The following is a 23,606-nucleotide window of genomic DNA, read 5'->3' as shown; positions in this document are numbered from 1 at the left end:
TACAGTGTCAAAACATGCATGGCTTTTTCTCACAGCCTATCCCACACCAACTCACCACCACCTTCTGAAAGCATCTTCACACCTTAGTCTGTGTTGTATCCCTCCTCCGAGGACTATTCTACTCTGTCTCTCCTGCAGTCCTCTTTTTTTGTTTTTGAATGTTCCCCTGGTTGCCAAGGTGACTGTTGCCAAGAGCTGTTGCTAAGCCCTTCTATCTCCAAGGCAGCAGCAGAACTGCAGAGAGACGGTGGAGGGAATGCTAGTGGTTGGTGGACATGGAGGAGCTTTTCATCAACAAACAGAGATTGAATGAATGGAGAGACAGTTGAGATGGTTCTCTGTTTCATAGGAATTGAAAGTCATCATTTGTAGAATGGGTTGAATCAGTGTAATGGGTAGATGGTGTATTCCTCTGAGATTTGAATGTAATAACTCTAGAAAATCAGTCTGTTAATCTTAAGCCTGCAAACACAGTCGAGTTGATAAGGCATGACTTTGAATGGCAATGTCGTAGATCCTTTGTTCTGTTTCTGATGGTTCTAAACACTGGATCATTACATTACATCTCCAGGGTCATGTTCATTTGGCACCAAACAGAAGCAAATGGATTAAAACAGGAAAGACTAGCAGGACTTGTCCAATAAGAAACACACATTTTCGTTGTCTGTTGCAAAAAACAACTTAAATGGGGAGTAAGCGATCGATGAGCAAAGCTTTTAATGATGACACGACAGGCCCCTAACCTTTTCTACTACAACTCCGGAATACATAGACATACTGTAAATTAATGGGAGCTACTATGATCCTATCCTTACTAGTGTTGCACATTACACCGAAACGGTTCTTCTATCAAATGTGTCTCACGTTTGCAAGTCAACTAAATGTATTGAACTTATTAGAAAAATGTATTTGTCAAAGTTTATCATAAGACATTAACAGAATGCATTGTATTCCCTGCAACTTTCTGAAGAGGCAACCATACTGGAATGCCCCTTTCTGTGAGGGTGCGGTGCGCATATGTTTACCACTTTGTGTAACCGTTAGCGATGATAATGACAACCGTCTTCGGGTAGATGGAAAGGCCCTAAACCTCAATTAAAAGTTAAGTACAAAGTAGCATATGCCTACATGGCAGAATAAGGATTATTTGTATCAATACAGTGGCCACATGATCTGGAAACTCCATCACATCGCTAAATACCGATAATCAAAAAATCAAAAAACGGTGTTAAGTGCAAGGACACTTGAATTAAAGGGTATATTTCGGACCTCAAAAGTGGACCCAAATATCAAATCATTTCTGGGTAACAATTCAAGTCGAACTGACAGCGTTCTAACTACTTTGCAGACAATCATAACATCAGTAAATAATATCAAATTCCCAGTTCATGCTTAAAAACAGGTTTTAAAAAATAGCTTCTATTTAACTCCAAATTCCATGATGTGAAGTAAAACATTTATTGGCAGAATAGATGGATGCAGTTCAATGCATGATTCATATAATTCACCAATACATTTCTTGGTAGTCCAAAAATATTTTTATCAGGTTGTAAATCACAGCTGGCCTGGTACATTGTTTGCTGCCTCCATTCTGGATGCACTGTTTCAGGTTCAATGACTCAATATTTTGAACAAAAACGGACGACTTTAGCTAAGGCTGGGAATGTCAATACAATCAAGCTAGCAAGGGCTAGCGCAGGCTAACAGGCTAGCGCACGTGTCAAACACAAGGGCCGGGGGCCAAATAGGACACACAAGCGAGTACAAATGAGTCAACAGTTGAGTCATCTACTATACGATATTACAGCCTGATGCGCTCGCATCGGTGTGTCCCATTTACAGTCCGCAGTGGATGGGAAAGTGTACAGACACATGCCAACGTCCTAGCTAGGCTACTGTCCAGTTTGGGTCGCAGTTGCATGTTTAAAAAAAAAATCTGTCCCGTGAATTCATTGTGTTTTTTCAATATGGACCATGTGTTGAGTTTGACACCCCTGGGCTAGCGTATTTATTTAGCAAGCTAAAAACACCGAACTTAGCTAGCTAGCTGCTGGGAGGATGGCATGTCATTGGAGGAGTGAGTGAGTGACCAACTTTTGGTCATTCGTCATTCGACGATGTCGCAGCACCTGGATCAGAGAGTGATCCTCCTTGCTCTTCTCATCTGCCTGACACCAACACCAGGCAAACTGACACCAAAGGCCTGTACAGGCTCCTCTGACCTGGTCAACAAGTGTGGCTCTCCACCCGTGTTCTTCCCTTAAAGGTGGACTTGCGGAAGCTCGCTCCACGCTACATAGGACCATTCAAGATCCTGAGTTGCATCAACCCAGTCACCTATCGTCTCCAGCCTCCCAGGTCTATGAGGGTCTGTCCATCCTTCCATGTCTCCCGTCTCAAGCTGGTAAGGACCAGTCTCTTCTCTCCCCCCACACCTGCCCCTCCGCCCCCTCGACTTGTTGATGGACGGCGGGCCTACACTGTCCTGCGTCTGTTGGAGGCTCGTCGGGTCCGAGGCACCCTGCAGTACCTGGTGGACTGGGAGGGCTACGGCCCCAAGGATCGAGCGTGGGTGCCTGACCTAGACATCCTGGATCCGGGACTCATGGTGGTAGCCCTGGCTCCGCGGCTGGAGCCGCTCCTAGAAGGGGGGGTACTGTCATGGTTCCACCTGTCACCAGAGGGCGGCGCTAAGAGTGTGCAAAGCTGTCATCAAGGCAAAGGGTGGCTACTTTGAAGAATCTCAAATATAAAATATATTTTGATTTGTTTAACACTTTTTTGGTTAGTACATTATTCCATGTGTGTTATTTCATAGTTTTGATGTCTTCACTATTATTATACAATGTAGAAAATAGTAAAAAATAAAGAAAAACCCTTGAATGACTAGGTGTGTCTGAACTTTTGACTGGTACTGTATGTGTAGAATCATTTTTTATTTAGAGTGGGCCATAATCATACATCCGACAACGCTTTTCCCACTGTTCATTTTCATGCCAGCCAGGTAGGTAATGTGCTTTATTTTAGGAAAGTTGAGAAATAAATATAGTATGCCTAGGCTATAGAAAACTAGTGGGATCCTCCTCTTTTTAATAGAGGCCATCAAAACTCTGTTTTCTCACATAATTGCATAGCATAACCTATAGAAATGTTGGCAACATGGGTTAATAGGAACACTTATTTCATTCCATGCATCAAGCAGCTTTGAGAAGCTGGCTCTCGTTGCCCAACAGGTGATCCTATCCCGCTTAAACTCTGAATGCCAGGGCTCTCATGAAGTGTTTGATTTAATTTTCGATTGCATTTGCATTGATGTCAGAGGGAATAGACAATAGAGCGTTGAGTTCCAGGCCATTAGCTACCCGCATCAGAATGCAGTTTTGGAGATGCTTAGTTACGGTCACATGGAATCTGACGGCAGTCATGGCTCGTGACTGTTGTTGTGGCGGTAATATATATTGTGTCAAAATTCTGGTATTGTGACAACACTAATTCTTAAACATGTTACAATGCATCATAAGGATTGTCAGAAAAAACAGGTAGTCATACTATATTTGTACAATTTTATTTAACCTTTATTTAACTAGGCAAGTTAGTATTTACTGTACTTTTTTTGTGCATTAAAGACCAAACAACTAGACAACAGCCTCCATCCCATCATCTTTCTCCCTCCCTGCTCTGTGCTCGGCTCCCACGTTCTGGATTAAAGCAGTGGGATGTGGGTCTGAGGATGAGGGCTGAGGATTTTACTGTAATACCCCTACAGACCCTCCAGGATAGGGGCGGCTGTGATTGCGTCTGGGACCTGGAATGCAAATATATGAGGGCTGCAGGGTCCTCACTGTTTTGTCTCTCTCTCTCGCTCTCGCTCTCTCTCTGTCTAAATATTATGGATCATTTGGTTCAGTTTGAAGGAATAGTTTACAAATCAAAGGTTGCGTTCAGATTCTCTACCCTTCTCCAAAAGTGTGCACTTGTTCACTCCCACTAATGCATTTAAAATCATTGGATTGGATCAAGCATGGCTGGAGGGAATGTCCACCATATTCCTTACACCAGTGTATTAGTGCAAACTTCGGGAGAAGTGTAGAGAATTGGAATGTAGCCTAAATCACACAAAAAAATGTAAGTTTGTCAGACTGTTTCAGTCTGAAATGCAGTCTACTGTTCTTGCCAGATGGTATTGTGGTTAGTCCACCATCTATATGGAGGGAATTCCCACTGCTTAAAAAACAAAACAATGTTGAGATCTGTTGTGTGGATCCAACAATATGCCTCGTGAATTGAATAGATACAAAATTGTGTCTAAATGAAAAGATGCAGTTATGTGGGACACTTTTGACTTCTGAAAATGTCTAAAAACATTGTTTTTGTGTTGAACTGTCTTTTTCATAAGGTTGACCCCTGACCTCTAACCTCTCTCGTCCTCAGCTGTTGGCTCCGGCAGTGGACTGGCTGGACTACCTGTCCTCTGCCCTGTCCCCTCTGGAACTGAACGACACAGAGCCTGTTGTGCTATATGCCAAAGAGTACTTGCAGCAGGTGTCTGACCTGATCAACAAGACCGAGCGCAGGTAAGGACCTGGACGGAACTCAACCTGGTCATACTTATCCCCCGTCAGCCAAAGGTCAGGTCACGTGGTCAGGAAATACTCCAAGGTCCATCCGTAACACATTGTGACATAGCTGAATCGGCAGCCATGCACCATATTAAGGGACAGAGGTTTTTCCTGACCGGATGACCTGACAAGGAAAAACTCCTGCACTCCCGTTTTTTTGTCATGTCTTGTCCTGGAGGCAGAACTGTGCGATTTTTGCTACACAAGGTTAGGTTTAAAATGTACTGACTTTGTGGCTGCGCCAGCAACTGACAATTCCGCAGAGCTGCCTCCAGAACAAGATTCAGGACAAAAAACACGAACCTGCTATAATAGGAGAACATTTGGCAAGTCTTTATCTCGTGATTTTCTGATTGTAAACTCGTTTTCTGATTAACAAGACTTCATATAACCAGATTACAATTAAGGGGTCTCTTTTACAACCATGTAAATAAAATTAAATCAAATTTGCGCCGAATACAACAGTGAAATGCTTACTTACAAGCCCTTAACCAACAATGCAGTTTAAGAAAAATAAATACAAAAAAATAAAATAAAAGTAACCAATAATTAAAGAGCAGCAGTAAAATAACAATAGCGAGGCTATATACAGGGGGGTACCGGTACAGAGTCAATGTGCGGGGGCACCGGTTAGTTGAGGTAATATGTACATGTACAGTGGTTGCTCAACTAAAAGTTTTGCGATATCTTCTATTATTCTACAATGTAGAAAATAGTAAAAATAAAGAAAACCATTGAAAGAAAAGGTGTGTCAACTTTTGACTGGTACTGAATATTGCTGTGTATTTAAAAAAAATGTAACCTTTATTTAACTAGGCAAGTAAGTTAAGAACAAATTCTTATTTACAATGACGGCCTACATTATGCATATGGCCTTCATAGAAAGTGTTACCAAAATTCCTTATACAACCTGACCTGACCATAACATCATGAAATATTTCATAATAACGTCCCTGCAACCCGTTTTGGCCATAAGGAAACACAGTCATTGGATTGCCCCAACCATTGACTGTAGTTGCTTTTTCTTTTCTTATCCTTGTCACCAACTTGTCCTCATGTTGCCTCTTCCTCCCATCTCTCCCTGTTTCTCTCTGTCTCTTCTGTCTCTCCCCGCCCTCAGCCTGCTCAACAACTACATGATCTGGAACCTGGTGCAGAAAGGAGCGTCCAGTCTGGACCAGCGCTTTGAGAACGCCCAGGACAAGCTGCTGGAGAGCCTGTATGGAACCAAGAAGGTGTGTTTTTAGGCTGAGTCCTACTTTTTGGCTCCGGTTAAAAGTAGTGCCCTAGGGATAACCTTGCTTCAGGAAATGCCTTGTTAAGGGCCAGTTTCCCAAACACAGATAAAGCCTAGTCCTCGACTCAAAAGGAATTTCAATGGAGATTCTCTGTCGAGCATGCTTTTTAGTCCAGGACTAGGCTTAATCTGTGTCAGGGTAACGAGACCTGGTGATTTTTATGTGAGACTGTTTGGGCTCATAGCAAGGAATGCGTGCTGCCTCAGCACAGTAAACAGCTGGTGAGAAACTTATCACGGTTGTGTGTGTGTGTGTGTGTGTTTGTGTGTGTGTGTGTTCGCTCAGTCCTGCACACCTCGATGGCAGACCTGCATTGGGAACACAGATGACACGCTCGGCTTTGCCCTGGGAGCACTCTTTGTCAAAGCGACGTTTGATAAACACAGCAAAGAGATTGTGAGTATAATAGGCGCACAACTGCATTTGAGTCGATTCAAGTGTTTTACCATGGTGAACAATCCATGACTGTCCCCTAGTGGTTACCATGTGTAGGCCTAATGAAAGGTAATCATATCATCTTATATTTGCTAGGATATTATTAAATGTTCATGACTAATCTATTTTAAATGCTTATAAATGTTTATGAATACTTATAAATGCTTTGTATAATGTTATAAATGCTTATGAATTGTACAGATTATAATGTTCATATATTTCCTGTAAATTATTATAAATGTTTACAATGAATTAAATACTAATTTAGTAATAGTTCCCTGTCCTGCAGAGGGGAGAGACAAATATAGAGAGAGTAGAGACTGGATGAAAGGAGAGAAAAAACATGCTATTAAATTGGAGAGATTGTTATTGGGTAGAGAAAAGAGGGGCAAGTAGAAGAGAGAGACATGGAAGGGGAGAGAGAGGAGGCACAGACGAAGGACTGGTAGTTTTATGCAGGTTGGAAATAGACTGTCACGTGCAAGTGTTCTTGGTTTTATTATAATTCGCGAGGGATGGGCTGGTTCAGATTGCCGCGGGTATTTAGTCCATATCTAAGTGTAATTGTAAAAGAAGGATCTACATCATCTTTCCCTCTTTCTTGCATTTAATGTCTGTCTCTCACCCCACAATAAGGCAGAGGGGATGATCAATGAAATCCGTACTACCTTCAAAGATGCTCTTGATCACCTCAAGTGGATGGACAAACAAACGCGTCAGGCAGCCAAAGACAAGGTCAGAGATGATGTCACCTACTGGATAGGCTATGTATGGGTGCCAGAGGCTATCTATGTCTGTGAAAGAATGTGTTTGTGTGTGCGCGCGCCCGCACGTGCATACCTGTGCACACCTGTTGCACATGTAAGAGAGAGAGGACAGGGAGGGAGTAATATGTGTTTACAGGTTACAATACAGTAGTTAGCTCTCTTTTTCCAGACCTCCAAATGTTGAAACCAGGAGGTTTCTTGTCCCCTTCCTCCATCTTGCCCTCTCTTATCCCTTTTGCTCTCTTGGTCTTCAGGCAGACGCCATCTACGACATGATTGGATTCCCTGACTTCATCCTGGAACCCAAAGAACTGGATGATGTTTATGACGGGGTGAGTTAGTACCTTTTGTTGAGATGTGTCATGATTGAACACCATACATTGAACCCCATACATTGAACCCTGTGATTTCTTCAAACAAGTTGAAGGTGAAATGACAAGGACACCTTTTAATGTTTCTAATCAGTGAGTCATTCTTTATTGCCCGTCTTTCTGTCTATGTCTGTCTCTCTCCACAGTATGACGTCTCGGAAGAAAACTTCTTCCAGAACGCACTCAACTTCTACAATTTCTCCGCCAGGGTGATGGCCGATCAGCTCCGCAAGCCGCCCAACAGAGACCAGTGAGTCTTCATCAGCCGCACTCATCATCATTATCAACATCACCATCGTCATTTGATCTGGAATTGCGCTCTATTCCCTATAAAGTGCACAAATTTGACTCTGGTCAAACACTACATTAATTTGGATGCGTTTTGCTCCAGTGTTGTCTGGTGTCACGGAGGACAGGCTCATTGTATTGGCTTGAACACAATAAATGGAACGGTATCAAACACATACTATTCCATTAAGCCCATTTCAGAATGACAATTAGTCATCCTATTCTCACCAGCATTCACAGGTTTGCTATTTTATACACATCTCTGCCACCTTCCTTCTAGATGGAGTATGACCCCTCCCACAGTCAACGCCTACTACATGCCCACCAAGAATGGCATTGTCTTCCCAGCTGGAATCCTTCAGGCACCCTTTTATGCTCAGGATCACCCCAAGTGAGTGTGTGTGTGTGTGTGTATGTGCACGTATGTGTGCTCGCTTGCTTTTCTGACCCCATGTGAATTCTCTGCAGAGCACTGAACTTCGGGGGGATCGGAGTGGTGATGGGACACGAGCTCACTCATGCCTTTGATGACCAAGGTTGGTGTCCACATTTAACAGATTCCACAGAACTCATGGACTCATCCTCACAAAAACACCAACTGACCAACGCACACTAGCATGTATGCACAGACATGATTACTAGGTGTGCATGTTTGTAAAGATGTTGCATTTTTTAAAGATGATTTTTCCTTAATCAGGCAGGGAATACGACAAAGACGGGAACCTTCGACCGTGGTGGCAAAATTCCTCTGTGGAAGCATTTAAGAACCGCACGGAATGCATGGTAGAGCAGTACAACGGGTTTACAATCAATGGGGAGCATATAAATGGCAAGCAGACGCTGGGAGAGAACATTGCTGACAACGGAGGCCTAAAGGCAGCCTATAAGGTGAGTAGGTCTCCCTACTTGATAATGCGTTACATTTAGTTGCTCACATACTGTCTATGTAGTAACTTATTCATCACTGTAATAATTATTAACTGTAGTAAAGTTCAGTTATTTTGTAACAGTAATGGGGTTGAGCAGTTATAGCTCAACCCATTACTGCCAAATCCATTGCTATGTATTTATAAAGCAATTGCATAGTTGCTACTATGTAACAACATGTTACTATGATGTTTTTACTACAGTTATTACGGTGTTATTTCACATGGTGTCAGTGGTGGGATCCTGGACAGCGTGACTCTTATTATACTATACAATAGTCTTACTTTACTTCACCTCAGGGCCATCAGAGTGGCGGATAATGTTATTATTATTTAAAAAAATGTCCTGTTGTGTTCAGGCGTACCAGGCGTGGGTGCAGGAGAACGGTGAGGAGAAGAGGCTGCCAGCGGTCAACCTGACCAATGACCAACTATTCTTTGTGGGATTTGCCCAGGTAGGTGATGGGAGTGTCAACTAGATGTGTTACACACATCCTGATAAAGTTCACGTATCAAATACTCATGATTAGGGCTCAGGGTTTGCATGACAACATCATAAGCTATAAAACTAGGGGCCCGAGTTTTTCTAGTCAGGTCACGCTCTCAGGATGAACTCCTGGTCCTACATCATGATATAAGACAAGGGGGTGAAATGAGAGGGAATTCACATGCATTTGGGTGTGAAAGTAAGAGTGGAATATTATTACTACTGTTGGAGAAGTGGATGTACAAACGTGAGTACAAACGAATAAAACACCATTTTGGAAACAGAATGAGTATAATATGCAACAGTTGGGAAGATAGAGAGGAGAATAATCTAGCTGCTGCCTGTTTTATTTATCGGGAGACCCTTTCTTCTTCTCTCAGGTGTGGTGTTCCGTGCGAACCCCGGAGAGTGCCCACGAAGGACTCATGACGGACCCCCACAGCCCCCCAAAATACCGTGTCATCGGGACCCTTTCCAACTCGCCAGACTTTGCTGAGCACTTCCAATGCCCCACTGGCTCCCCTATGAACTCGGGTCACCGCTGCGTGGTGTGGTAGGGCCTTAGAGAACCAGTGGGGGGTGCTGTCTGTGGAAGCTGCTTGGAGAATCAAGAGGAGGAGGAAGAGAACCTCGAACTAATCATCTGACGTTTTTTCTCCTAGTTTTCTTTTCTTTGTACATGATGCTGGATTACTAGCGGTTTGTAGGTAGAGCAGGACAGACTCAGGTGAGCGAGAGGGAGGAACGTGGAGAGAAATGTTGTAATCTGCTGATGTGTGTGTAATTCCAGTGTTATGTTTTTTTTTCCTCTTTCCCCACCCCCCCTCCACCGGTGAGGCACAAAGGCACGTTTTATTTATTATTTGCTGGACTTGGTAGGGGGCCGGGAAGGAGGAGCCACTATAGACTGTCTATCCCCTCCCCTTTCTCTATGCTACTGTGTTGTCGCTGTACTCGCTGTGTGTCCTGTTTACAATTTAAACCAGAGCCCTCTATCGACTGAGGGCTCTCACTGAAACCACTGTAACATCACAGGATGCGTTCAGCTGCCTTTGTGACATCGCAGGAAGCGCAGGAACTTGGCTGTGGCATCACAGGATGGGTTCAGCTGCCTCTATGACCTCACAGGAAGTGCAGAAACTTCACTGTGATTGAACATTTGTATATGGCTATATCTCAAATGTCATCCCTATTCCCTATATTACTTACTTGCCTTGAGGCACATAAGGCTTCCACAAGAGAGCACCACTGCTTCCGGCCTGCATTCCTTATATAGTATACACACAGTCCAATGTGGCTGATGGAGCCATATAGACTCAGCTCTCCCTCTATCTCTGTTGCTTCACAGGAAGTGCACTGGCATCTGTGGGTCCTCACAGACACCACTCGGCTCCCTCTGTGACATCACAATGAATCCGCAGAATGTGCTTCACTGTGACCTCATAGCAGGGGTGAGGATCTTAATATTCAAAATATACAAAATCAAAATCATCATATACAAAATCAATGGACAGGTGAAAGCAATATTGAAGCCTACTGATAGGCCTTGCCACCATATTGCGTATAGCTATCCCATTTCTTAAAGATTGGTGGAGAGCAGTTTGAGTACATAGAAAGGATACATAGGAAAGCCACTTAACAATGTTGATCCAACCAGGAGTAGGGTGACGTTGCCCCTAGATGCTGATCTTGGTTCAATTTAGCATTTTCCACAATAATGGTTAAGATTAGGAATAGGGGAGGGAGAGCTGATCGTAGATCTGTATTTAAGGGAAACGTCACACTGAAGCATCCAACCACAAGATGAGCAGAGGTCCACCTGGGACCTAGAGACAGTGCTGGACTGGCTGTGACTCCAGTTGTCGGGACACTCACCACTCGCTTACCTGTGTGTTTTAGTTGTTGTTTTTTTATTTTTTTTTATTGGCATATTCTGAAGTTGACAAAGTTAAAATGACATTCTCATTTTTAAAACTGCTTTTTGCCAAAGATATTATTATTATTATTATTTTATTTTTTCCTAGTGTCCAGTTGATTCTTTGTTTCTCTGTACGCTAAGGGAGTGAAGTTCCGTATGTGTGTATGAACAGCCTTCGAAGCTTGTTTGATGTTTACTGTGTTTAAGCTGTCGGCTTCATTGCAAAAGGACAGTTTGTGCATGTGTGTGTGTATGCTTGTGGTTGTGTGGGCGTGTGTGTGTGTATGTGAGCTTGTATGTATATGTACACGTGTGCATATGTTTGCAGATTGCTTTGATACTTCATCCCCACTTACGTTAGAATATCAACAATGTCGAGACAGCTGCAGTGATTTCACCTCACATTCCAAAAAAACACTCATTTGAAATGACTGGATATGTCGAAGAAGAGATATGTTCCTAAAGAACTCCTTGTTTGTACATCCTCTACTCCAAAGTGCTGCAGACTGTCTTTTCGTGAGGTAGGGTGGGCACAGGATACCTTTGTTCATCTGGATATTGTTGGACTCTCGTTCAATCGAGCTACGTTACTGTTTTATCTCGACTTGCTCCTGTCTGCACTTTGCAAAGTTGTTTCACTAGAAGACGTGGAGACGTGTCATTACTCACGAGCATACTAGTACTGCACCCCGCCACACTATACACCAAATCCTAACCCCATACAGGACAATCCCATTGTATCACGACAGGTGGAGCCACTCCAATGCTACACTAGTCCTTCAATGTAGACGGAGTTGTGCTATCTAATGTAAGACAATGAGGTTTAACCAATCACAGTCAGTTGATATTGGCTGCAATCAGAAGCCCTCCTGTTAGGTGAACTGCTCTGGAAAGATCTGCCATTCAATTTCACAACAATAAAGGAGGCTGATGATTCATCCTCCCAGTTCATTATAACGGTCAATATCGTACATTTTGTGGAATCAAATATCTAACACAGAGAGTTAGCTATGTCTATTATGCACTACACATTTAGAATTGAGCGTTGTGCCCTTCAAATCAAATCAAATCAAATCAAATTTTATTAGTCACATACACATGGTTAGCAGATGTTAATGCGAGTGTAGCGAAATGCTTGTGCTTCTAGTTCCGACAATGCAGTAATAACCAACAGTAATCTAACCTAACAATTCCACACTACTACCTTACACACACACACAAGTGTAAAGGGATAAAGAATATGTACATAAAGATATATGAATGAGTGGTGGTACAGAACGGCATGGCAGATGCAGTAGATGGTATAGAGTACGGTATATACGTATGAGATGAGTACTGTAGGGTATGTAAACATAAAGTGGCATAGTTTAAAGTGGCTAGTGGTACATGTATTGCATAAAGATGGCAAGATGCAGTAGATGATATAGAGTACAGTATATATACATAAGAGATGGGTAATGTAGGGTATGTAAACATTGTATTAAGTGGCATTGCTTAAAGTGGCTAGTGGTACATTTTTACATAATTTCCATCAATTCCCATTTTTAAAGTGGCTGGAGTTGAGTCAGTATGTTGGCAGCGGCCGCTAAATGTTAGTGGTGGCTGTTTAACAGTCTGATGGCCTTGAGATAGAAGCTGTTTTTCAGTCTCTCGGTCCCTGCTTTGATGCACCTGTACTGACCTCGCCTTCTGGATGATAGCGGGGTGAACAGGCAGTGGCTTGGGTGGTTGTTGTCCTTGATGATCTTTATGGCCTTCCTGTGACATCGGGTGGTGTAGGTGTCCTGGAGGGCAGGTAGTTTGCCCCTGGTGATGCGTTCTGCAGACCTCACTACCCTCTGGAGAGCCTTACGGTTGTGGGCGGAGCAGTTGCCGTACCAGGCGGTGATACAGCCCGACAGGATCCTCTCGATTGTGCATCTGTAGAAGTTTGTGAGTGCTTTTGGTGACAAGCCGAATTTCTTCAGCCTCCTGAGGTTGAAGAGGCGCTGCTGCGCCTTCTTCACAACGCTGTCTGTGTGGGTGGACCAATTCAGTTTGTCCGTGATGTGAACACCGAGGAACTTAAAACTTTCCACCTTCTCCACTACTGACCCGTCGATGTGGATAGGGGGGTGCTCCCTCTGCTGTTTCCTGAAGTCCACAATCATCTCCTTTGTTTTGTTGACGTTGAGTATGAGGTTATTTTCCTGACACCACACTCCGAGGGCCCTCACCTCCTCCCTGTAGGCCGTCTCGTCGTTGTTGGTGATCAAGCCTACCACTGTAGTGTCATCCGCAAACTTGATGATTGAGTTGGAGGCGTGCATGGCCACGCAGTCGTGGGTGAACAGGGAGTACAGGAGAGGGCTCAGAACGCACCCTTGTGGGGCCCCAGTGTTGAGGATCAGCGGGGTGGAGATGTTGTTACCTACCCTCACCACCTGGGGGCGGCCCGTCAGGAAGTCCAGGACCCAGTTGCACAGGGCGGGGTCGAGACCCAGGGTCTCGAGCTTGATGACGAGTTTGGAGGGTACTATGGTGTTAAATGCTGAGCTGTAATCGATGAACAGCATTCTCACATGGGTATTCCTCTTGTCCAGATGGGTTAGGGCAGTGTGCAGTGTGGTTGCGATTGCGTCGTCTGTGGACCTATTGGGTCGGTAAGCAAATTGGAGTGGGTCTAGGGTGTCCGGTAGGGTGGAGGTGATATGGTCCTTGACTAGTCTCTCAAAGCACTTCATGATGACGGAAGTGAGTGCTACGGGGCGGTAGTCGTTTAGCTCAGTTACCTTAGCTTTCTTGGGGACAGGAACAATGGTGGCCCTCTTGAAGCATGTGGGAACAGCAGACTGGGATAAGGATTGATTGAATATGTCCGTAAACACACCAGCCAGCTGGTCTGCGCATGCTCTGAGGACGCGGCTGGGAATGCCGTCTGGGCCTGCAGCCTTGCGAGGGTTAACACGTTTAAATGTTTTACTCACCTCGGCTGCAGTGAAGGAGAGCCCGCAGGTTTTGGTAGGGGGCCGTGTCAGTGGCACTGTATTGTCCTCAAAGCGGGCAAAAAAGTTGTTTAGCCTGTGTGGGAGCAAGACATCCTGGTCCTCGACGGGGCTGGTTTTCTTTTTGTAATCCGTGATTGACTGTAGACCCTGCCACATACCTCTTGTGTCTGAGCTGTTGAATTTCGACTCGATTTTGTCTCTGTACTGAGACTTAGCCTGTTTGATTGCCTTGCGGAGAGAATAGCTACACTGTTTGTATTCGGTCATGCTTCCGGTCACCTTGCCCTGGTTAAAAGCAGTGGTTCGCGCTTTCAGTTTCACGCGAATGCTGCCGTCAATCCACGGTTTCTGGTTTGGGAATGTTTTTATCGTTGCTGTGGGTACGACATCGTCAATGCACTTCCTAATGAACTCGCTCACCGAATCAGCATATTCGTCAATATTGTTGTTGGACGCGATGCGGAACATATTCCAATCCGCGTGATTGAAGCAGTCTTGAAGCGTGGATTCAGATTGGTCGGACCAGCGTTGAACAGACCTGAGCGCGGGAGCTTGTTGTTTGAGTTTTTGTTTGTAGGCTGGAATCAACAAAATGGAGTCGTGGTCAGCTTTTCCGAAAGGGGGGCGGGGGAGGGCCTTATAAGCGTCGCGGAAATTAGTATAACAATGGTCTAGTGTTTTTCCAGCCCTGGTAGCACAATCGATATGCTGATAGAATTTAGGGAGTTTTGTTTTTAGATTAGCCTTGTTAAAATCCCCAGCTACGATGAATGCAGCCTCAGGGTGTGTGGTTTCCAGTTTACAAAGAGTCAGATAAAGTTCGTTCAGGGCCATCGATGTGTCTGCTTGGGGGGGAATGTATACGGCTGTGATTATGATTGACGAGAATTCCCTTGGTAGATAATGCGGTCGACATTTGATTGTGAGGAGTTCTAGATCAGGTGAACAGAACGACTTGAGTTCTTGTGTGTTGTTATGATGATCACACCACTTCTCGTTAATCATAAGGCATACCCCCCCGCCCCTCTTCTTACCGGAAAGATGTTTGTTTCTGTCGGCGCGATGCATGAAGAAACCAGCTGGCTGCACCGACTCCGTTAGCGTCCCTTGAGTTAGCCATGTTTCCGTGAAGCAGAGCACGTTGCAATCCCTGATGTCTCTCTGGAATGCTACCCGTGCTCGGATTTCATCAACCTTATTGTCAAGAGACTGGACATTGGCGAGTAGTATGCTAGGGAGTGGAGCGCGATGTGCCCGTCTCCGAAGCCTGACCACGAGACCGCCACGTTTTCCCCTTTTTCGGCGTCGCACAGGGTCGCCGGCTGGGATCAGATCCATTGTATTGTGTGGAAGGCAAAACACTGGATCCGTTTCGGGAAAGTCATATTCCTGGTAGGAACGATGATGAGTTGACGTTAATCGTATATTCAGTAGTTCCTCCCGACTGTATGTAATGAAACCTAAGATTACCCGGGGTACCGATGTAAGAAATAACACGTAAAAAAACAAAATACTGCATATTTTCCAAGGAACACGAAGCGAGGCAGCCATCTCTTTTCGGCGCCGGAAGAACAACCTTCAAACTCCATGACGAGGTACACACGGCCAGGGGTTAGAAGTCAGGGGGAAGTGCTTACACATAGATGGTTGGTCCGGGTTAGCCTTAAATATTTACTTCATGAAATACACAGGTCTATATTTAAAGTGCAAGCAAAAATTATAACTTGAAAGTGTGTGAAAGCCTTTAATTAGCCAGCTAATGCCATTAAGTGTTCTCTATTTGGTCTGATGTGCTGTGTACCTGTCTGTCTCTGTCACTCCACAATTCTCTTCTTTCTTCAGACATCTAGTCATATACTTTTCACACTATCTGAACTGTATTAAAGCCTGGTGAAGAGAAAGCTATCATTTTACTTATTTACTTACTTAGGCTGTTTTATTCCTATGTGGAACATTATGCTATAAGCTACTGGCCCGCATTTCTAGGAGATGAGTTGTTGAAATTAAAAACTGAAGTCAAAATAACCTCACTTTAGTGACTTTTAAGGTCCATTTTGAGCTTTGATTGTAGAAACAGGGCTGCCAGCGAGACTAGACTATACCACCAGGGTTGTGTTCATTAGGGGATGCAACGGAAAACATAAAAAAATGTTTTGCAATGTAAAAATGAAAATGAGCATTTGTTATTGGAACAAGTCCAGGCGGTTCCTCACTGTTTCAGTCCATTTTCTTCTGTTTGGTGCCTAATGAACACTGTCCTGTCAGTCAGCACCTGCCTAGCGACTTGCTACTGCCTCTTTCCATCTCTCAGTGAGAAACAACAAAGCCAGTCTGCTGTCAAGCGATCACGGTCTGAAAAAAACCTGTCTCAGGACAGGGAACATACATACATACAGCAGGCAGTCACTTCTGTGTCTTAAGTATGTCCCAACTGTATCTGGCATGGGAAGACTTGTGCGAGCGCTGGTGTGCCATCCTGAACAAATGCTCTATGGATTTAATGACATTACCTGTTGAGCAGTTGACGAAGGATTGTATTGAAATGGATAACACGATTGAAGAGAATCGCACAGCTCTGCAAGGAGATGTAAATGATGGCATATTCAATGAACTGATGAAAAATAATCAACGACTCCAGGACAAGTTGTCTACAGAAATAAAGGAGCATAAAATCAAGAAATTCACCCAAGACAAAGTTTACTTCTGGGGAAACCCTGATGAAAGAGGTCCTGCTCCTCCTCTCCATGACAGACGTAGGAGGGTGTCCACTTACTTCTATCCACCCCCGTCTGACCAACGCTCTACAACCAGCGCCTCATCCGCTTCCAGTGCCAGTTTGAGCCCTGCCCATGTCTCCTTGCTTAATAAAGGGTTATCTTTTGTGCCTACAACTCATGGCAACGATTACAATGTTATGGTAGACATGTTTAAGTTTTTTAGAGACATCCGTTTTAAGGGAATAATTTAGCTCCCCTAATCGTGGTATTTCTACTGAACATGTAGGTTCCTCACATGCACATACTCTGACACCTTTTAGAAGTAATTAGTTATTTGTTATTTTGTACCTCCATTTTGTAGTTATTTTGTACCTCCAGCCAATCACAATCACGCTATGGAGACATATTGCAGACTTGTTGAAAAAGATGTTGTTCATCTCCTTAAGAACAAACAGGAATACATAAACTCAGCTGTGTTTATTTTCAGCAAACTTGACATATGTTCATACAAATATTTACACAACAAGATTCAACAACTGAGACATAAACTGAACAAGTTCCACAGACAGAAATGGAATAATGTGTCCCTGAACAAAGGGCTGGTCAAAATCAAAAGTAACAGTCAGTGTCTGGTGTGGCCACTAGCTACATTAAGTACTGCAGTGACTCTCCTAATGGACTGCACCAGATTTGCCAGTACTTGCTGTGAGATGTTACCCCACTCTTCCACGAAGGCACCTGCAAGTTCCCGGACATTTCTTGGGGGGAATGGCCCTAGCCCTCACCCTCCGATCCAAAAGGTCCCAGACATGCTCAATGGGATTGAGATCCGGGCTCTTCGCTGGCCATGGCAGAACACTGACATTCCTGTCTTGCAGGAAATCACGCACAGAATGAGCAGTATGGCTGGTGGCATTGTCATGCTGGAGGGTCATGTCAGGATGAGCCTGCAGGAAGGGTACCACATAAGGGAGGAGGATGTCTTCCCTGTAACGCACAGCGTTGAGATTGCCTGCAATGACAACAAGCTCAGTCCGATGATGCTGTGACACACCGCCCCAGACCATGACGGACCCTCCACCTCCAAATCGATCCCGCTCCAGAGTACAGGCCTCGGTGTACGCTCATTCCTTCGACGATAAACGTGAATCCGACCATCCCCCCTGGTGAGACAAAACCGCTACTCGTCAGTGAAGAGCCCTTTTTGCCTGTCCTGTCTGGTCCAGCGACAGTGGGTTTGTGCCCATAGGCGGCGTTGTTGCCGGTGATGTCTGGTGAGGACCTGCCTTACAACAGGCCTACAAGCCCTCAGTCCAGCCTCTCTCAGCCTATTGCGAACAGTCTGAGCACTGATGGAGGGATTGTGCGTTCCTGGTGTAACTCGGGCAGTTGTTGTTGCCATCCTGTACCTGTCCCGCAGGTGTGATGTTCGGATGTACCGATCCTGTGCAGGTGTTGTTACACATGGTCTGCCACTGCGAGGACGATCAGCTGTCTGTCCTGTCTCCCTGTAGTGCTGTCTTAGGCATCTCACAGTACAGACATTGCAATTTATTGCCCTGGCCACATCTGCAGTCCTCATGCCTCCTTGCAGCATGCCTAAGGCATGTTCACGCAGATGAGCAGGGACCCTGCACATCTTTCTTTTTGTGTTTTTCAGAGTCAGTAGAAAGGCCTCTTTCGTGTCCTAAATTTTCATAACTGTGACTTTAATTGCATACCGTCTGTAAGTTGTTAGTGTCTTAACGACCGTTCCACAGGTGCATGTTCATTAATTGTTTATGGTTCATTGAACAAGCATGGGAAACAGTGTTTAAACCCTTTACAATGGAGATCTGTGAATTTATTTGGATTTTTATGAATTATCTTTGAAAGACAGGGTCCTGAAAAAGGGACGTTTCTTTTTTATCTTTCCATAATTTACCTAAGGATGAAAAAAAGCTTTGCTTGATTTACAATCTGAAACATCAGTCCTTACCCTCCCTGCTGATAAGGGTGGGTCGGTTATACTCATGGAAAGGAACGTTTATGTGAATGAACGTCATAGACAACTGTTTGACAACACCTTTTACAAGAAACTCAGAAGTGACCCCACTGCCCAATTTCAGAACACGATCTGTACTGTCCTAGATGGGTATATATGTTCTGGTCAGATAGCCAAAAAATAACACAACTGTTTGGCTATTTAACACCCTAAAATTTTAAAAATGTTACAAAACCTCCAGTAAGCCCTATTGTAGCGGGCATTGATGCAGTAATGGCCCCTCTATCGACTTTTGTTGACCTTTTTATTGTACCACTTGCAGAACATCTCACCTCCTTTGTAAAGGACACCAGCAGTATGATCAATATTATTGAATCTCTTAATCCTCTCCCTGAGAATACTTTGTTAGTTACTTTTGATGTTGAGTCATTATACACAAATATTCCACACGAGGGCGGTATTGAAGCTATGGAACATTTTCTTCTGCAACGTTACCCTAATGACCTACCTTCCAGTGCATGCATTATAACATTGGCTGAAATGGTACTCACACACAACTATTTCATGTTTCTAAATTATTTATTTATTCAGACGAAGGGTACTGCTATGGGATCCCCCATGGCTCCTAACTATGCTAATTTGTATGTGGGCTACAATCCAAAAATATTTTCTTGCCTAACATCATTATTTGGAAACGGTATATTGATGATATTTTTGCTCTATGTGATGGTGATGCAAAACAGCTCCAGGCATTCCATGCTTTTCTTAACTCTTGTTCTGAGCATCTGAGATTTACTATGCAATCTGACACACGTCAAATCAGTTTCCTTGATCTTCTGATCTTGTGTGAGGATAATGTTCTATACACTGATCTTTACAGGAAACCTACTGATGTCTGTAGGCCTATGTAGCCAAATTGTATCTATCATCGTATGATATCCATTCATGTTTTTGGTATGTTATTATTTTTTTTATCTGAGAATTAACCAATGATATCAGGCCACACCCGGCCATGATTACAGACAACTGTGTGTGTCCTTTGACACTATATAAACTAGTCACCCCGCAGTGTTTGTCATTATACCCTGATTAAGACAGCTTGTCCATTGAAACGTTGGATATTAGGTTATTCAATCATGTCATCTGAGCTCCTAGAATTTTTCAAGTTTTTCAAGCACCTCGCCTAAATAGGTGTGCGTTTCTTTCGCCTCAAGACTATATTATATATATTATATTATAAAAGTGGTCATTTTCTTATGTCTCCGTGATTGTTTAACATAAGTATAAAAGTATCTTACCCTAACTTATTCACTACAGCATATAGACTGAAAACATCATATTCATTATACTGTTAGGGCATGGAAATGAGGTGATGTTAACATATGTTAGTAACATTTCAAAAAGGCTCATACATGCTTATAACAAGTAGTAAGGCAGTATACCTGCAGAGAACACATTTTTATTGGAATTTCAGTTATGTCCTGGATTAACTGAATGGATATGGACTTGCCCCTGACCTGGTCAGTCAGCAGAACCAATATATTCCACAATGTCTCCTTCATCAGTGGCATCCCTCATGTCTAGATTGGGAACGTACAAATGAGGAGCCTTCACCACTAGGGTGCAATAGAGTGATGTAGTTAGTATATTGATGTGACATTTAGGAATATTGCCTAGTCATCAGCATTGGGGTCAATTGCATTTTATTGAATTCAATTCAGGAAGTAAACTGAAATTCTAATTCCAGTTATATTTTTTTCCATTGCCACACACCAACAGTAACTCTGGAAGTTCGCATTTGACCATGTAGAATAACAGTCAAAATAATGTTTTAAAAATAATGTTTAAAAGTATATAAATCAAAAGTATTACAAATGTAAAGACAAAATCAATCAACTTGACCAATACACATTTCTGTATTTCCTCATCAAAAACGTATCATTTTGAAAAGATCAACTATTGCATTATTGCATGAGTGCATGCATTTGGTGTGTTTGTCTTTGTGTGTGTCAGAGTCTATCTAAAAGATAGCGAAGGAGTCAGGCGCAGGACACAGGTAAGAGTAACAATCACTGATTTACTCAATCCAAAATGTAACAAAATCCCGTTCCAAACAAGGACAAAACAGGACTCAAAATACAACACACCGGAATACACGAAAGACAATCACGCACAAAACAGAAAGGGAAACCAGAGGGTTAAATAAGGAACATAATTATGAGATGGGAACCAGGTGTGTAAACAGACAAAACAAAAGGAAAAATGAAACATGGATCGGTGGCGGCTAGAAAGCCGGTGACTTCAACCACCGAACACCGCCCGAACAAGGAGAGGGAACAACTTCGGTGGAAGTCGTGACAGTGTGTGCGTATGTGCGTGCCTGCACGTATGTCTCAGAGGTTATAAGCGTAAAATTAGGTAAAGGTAGCTCCACCTTCAAAGCAAACAGAGCCTCTCCTCCCTCCCTCTCTTCCTGTCTCTCTCCTTGCTAACTTTTCTTCCCTCCTTCCTTCCCTCGTCTCTTATCTGTCCTGTCAGGATGTGTTAGTCTGATTGCTATATCCTTAGTGCCTCTGGCAGTAGCGACAGTTAGTGACAGTTAGGGCAGTTAGTAACAACTACTACAGTAGAGGAGTACAGAACAGTAGTGCTGGAGCGACACCACAGGGTACAAACCTTTTAGTCTGGGAGACCACAAACAGAGTAGGACTGCTGAGGAGATACTTTTTTCCCCATCTATAATATCTGGACTGAGGAGGGACTCCACCTGTAACGTTGTGATAGTGATTGAGTGAAGGTTCTAACCTGGGTGTACCCGCAAAACACCAGTCTCAAAGTCAACAGTGAAGAGGCGACTCCGGGATGCTGGCCTTCTTGGCAGAGTTCCTCTGTCCAGTGTCTGTGTTCTTTTGCCCATCTAAATATTAAATTTTTATTGGCCAGTCTGAGATATGGCTTTTTCTTTGCAACTCTGCCTAGAAGGCCAGCATATGTTTTTCTTTCAAAAACAAGGACATTTCTAAGTGACCCCAAACTTTTGAACGGTAGTGTACAATTGGGGACTCCCTTACATTTACATTTACATTTAAGTCATTTAGCAGACGCTCTTATCCAGAGCGACTTACAAGTTGGTGCATTCACCTTATGATGTCCAGTGGAACAACCACTTTACAATAGTGCATCTAACTCTAAGGGGGGGATGGGGGGGGGGTTAGAAGGATTACTTTATCCTATCCTAGGTATTCCTTAAAGAGGTGGGGTTTCAGGTGTCGCCGGAAGGTGGTGATTGATTCCGCTGACCTGGCGTCGTGGGGGAGTTTGTTCCACCATTGGGGTGCCAGAGCAGCGAACAGTTTTGACTGGGCTGAGCGGGAGCTGTACTTCCTCAGAGGTAGGGAGGCGAGCAGGCCAGAGGTGGATGAACGCAGTGCCCTTGTTTGGGTGTAGGGCCTGATCAGAGCCTGAAGGTACGGAGGTGCCGTTCCCCTCACAGCTCCGTAGGCAAGCACCATGGTCTTGTAGCGGATGCGAGCTTCAACTGGAAGCCAGTGGAGAGAGCGGAGGAGCGGGGTGACGTGAGAGAACTTGGGAAGGTTGAACACCAGACGGGCTGCGGCGTTCTGGATGAGTTGTAGGGGTTTAATCGCACAGGCAGGGAGCCCAGCCAACAGCGAGTTGCAGTAATCCAGACGGGAGATGACAAGTGCCTGGATTAGGACCTGCGCCGCTTCCTGTGTGAGGCAGGGTCGTACTCTGCGAATGTTGTAGAGCATGAACCTACAGGAACGGGTCACCGCCTTGATGTTGGTTGAGAACGACAGGGTGTTGTCCAGGATCACGCCAAGGTTCTTAGCGCTCTGGGAGGAGGACACAATGGAGTTGTCAACCGTGATGGCAAGATCATGGAACGGGCAGTCCTTCCCCGGGAGGAAGAGCAGCTCCGTCTTACCGAGGTTCAGCTTGAGGTGGTGGTCCGTCATCCACATTGATATGTCTGCCAGACATGCAGAGATGCGATTCGCCACCTGGTTATCAGAAGGGGGAAAGGAGAAGATTAATTGTGTGTCGTCTGCATAGCAATGATAGGAGAGACCATGTGAGGATATGACAGAGCCAAGTGACTTGGTGTATAGCGAGAATAGGAGAGGGCCTAGAACAGAGCCCTGGGGGACACCAGTGGTGAGAGCACGTGGTGCGGAGACAGATTCTCGCCACGCCACCTGGTAGGAGCGACCTGTCAGGTAGGACGCAATCCAAGCGTGGGCCGCGCCGGAGATGCCCAACTCGGAGAGGGTGGAGAGGAGGATCTGATGGTTCACAGTATCAAAGGCAGCCGATAGGTCTAGAAGGATGAGAGCAGAGGAGAGAGAGTTAGCTTTAGCAGTGCGGAGCGCCTCCGTGACACAGAGAAGAGCAGTCTCAGTTGAATGACTAGTCTTGAAACCTGACTGATTTGGATCAAGAAGGTCATTCTGAGAGAGATAGCAGGAGAGCTGGCCAAGGACGGCACGTTCAAGAGTTTTGGAGAGAAAAGAAAGAAGGGATACTGGTCTGTAGTTGTTGACATCAGAGGGATCGAGTGTAGGTTTTTTCAGAAGGGGTGCAACTCTCGCTCTCTTGAAGGCGGAAGGGACGTAGCCAGCGGTCAAGGATGAGTTGATGAGCGAGGTGAGGTAAGGGAGAAGGTCTCCGGAAATGGTCTGGAGAAGAGAGGAGGGGATAGGGTCAAGCGGGCAGGTTGTTGGGCGGCCGGCCGTCACAAGACGCGAGATTTCATCTGGAGAGAGATGGAAGAAAGAGGTCAAAGCA

The 23,606-nt window shown here is 44.4% G+C and overlaps 1 protein-coding gene and 1 long non-coding RNA gene across 3 annotated transcripts in view; one reads left to right on the top strand and one right to left on the bottom strand.

The window, feature by feature from the left end:
- Positions 1-11,184, top strand: part of LOC139549277 (endothelin-converting enzyme 2-like) — a 61,741-nt gene extending 50,557 nt beyond the window's left edge. For both annotated transcript variants that reach the window (XM_071359547.1, XM_071359548.1), the window contains 11 exons: positions 4,432-4,574; positions 5,740-5,854; positions 6,203-6,313; positions 6,989-7,087; positions 7,374-7,451; positions 7,637-7,740; positions 8,059-8,169; positions 8,247-8,314; positions 8,476-8,666; positions 9,064-9,159; positions 9,572-11,184. In XM_071359547.1, coding sequence (XP_071215648.1) covers positions 4,432-4,574; positions 5,740-5,854; positions 6,203-6,313; positions 6,989-7,087; positions 7,374-7,451; positions 7,637-7,740; positions 8,059-8,169; positions 8,247-8,314; positions 8,476-8,666; positions 9,064-9,159; positions 9,572-9,748 — 1,293 coding nt within the window. In that variant the 3' untranslated portion in view covers positions 9,749-11,184. The remainder of the gene's footprint in view (positions 1-4,431; positions 4,575-5,739; positions 5,855-6,202; positions 6,314-6,988; positions 7,088-7,373; positions 7,452-7,636; positions 7,741-8,058; positions 8,170-8,246; positions 8,315-8,475; positions 8,667-9,063; positions 9,160-9,571) is intronic.
- Positions 11,185-11,997: 813 nt separating this feature from the next.
- On the bottom strand, positions 11,998-16,115 carry LOC139549278 (uncharacterized). Its single transcript, XR_011669857.1, has 2 exons — positions 15,673-16,115; positions 11,998-12,161 (listed from the first exon to the last, which is right to left on the bottom strand). It is a non-coding gene; the product is annotated as an uncharacterized lncRNA (long non-coding RNA).
- Positions 16,116-23,606: the final 7,491 nt, after the last annotated feature.

Source organism: Salvelinus alpinus, chromosome 22 (genome assembly GCF_045679555.1).
Source record: "Salvelinus alpinus chromosome 22, SLU_Salpinus.1, whole genome shotgun sequence".
Taxonomy (NCBI): Eukaryota; Metazoa; Chordata; class Actinopteri; order Salmoniformes; family Salmonidae; genus Salvelinus; species Salvelinus alpinus.
Note: the sequence above shows the minus strand (reverse complement) of the source record. Positions and strands in the feature narration are given on the sequence as shown.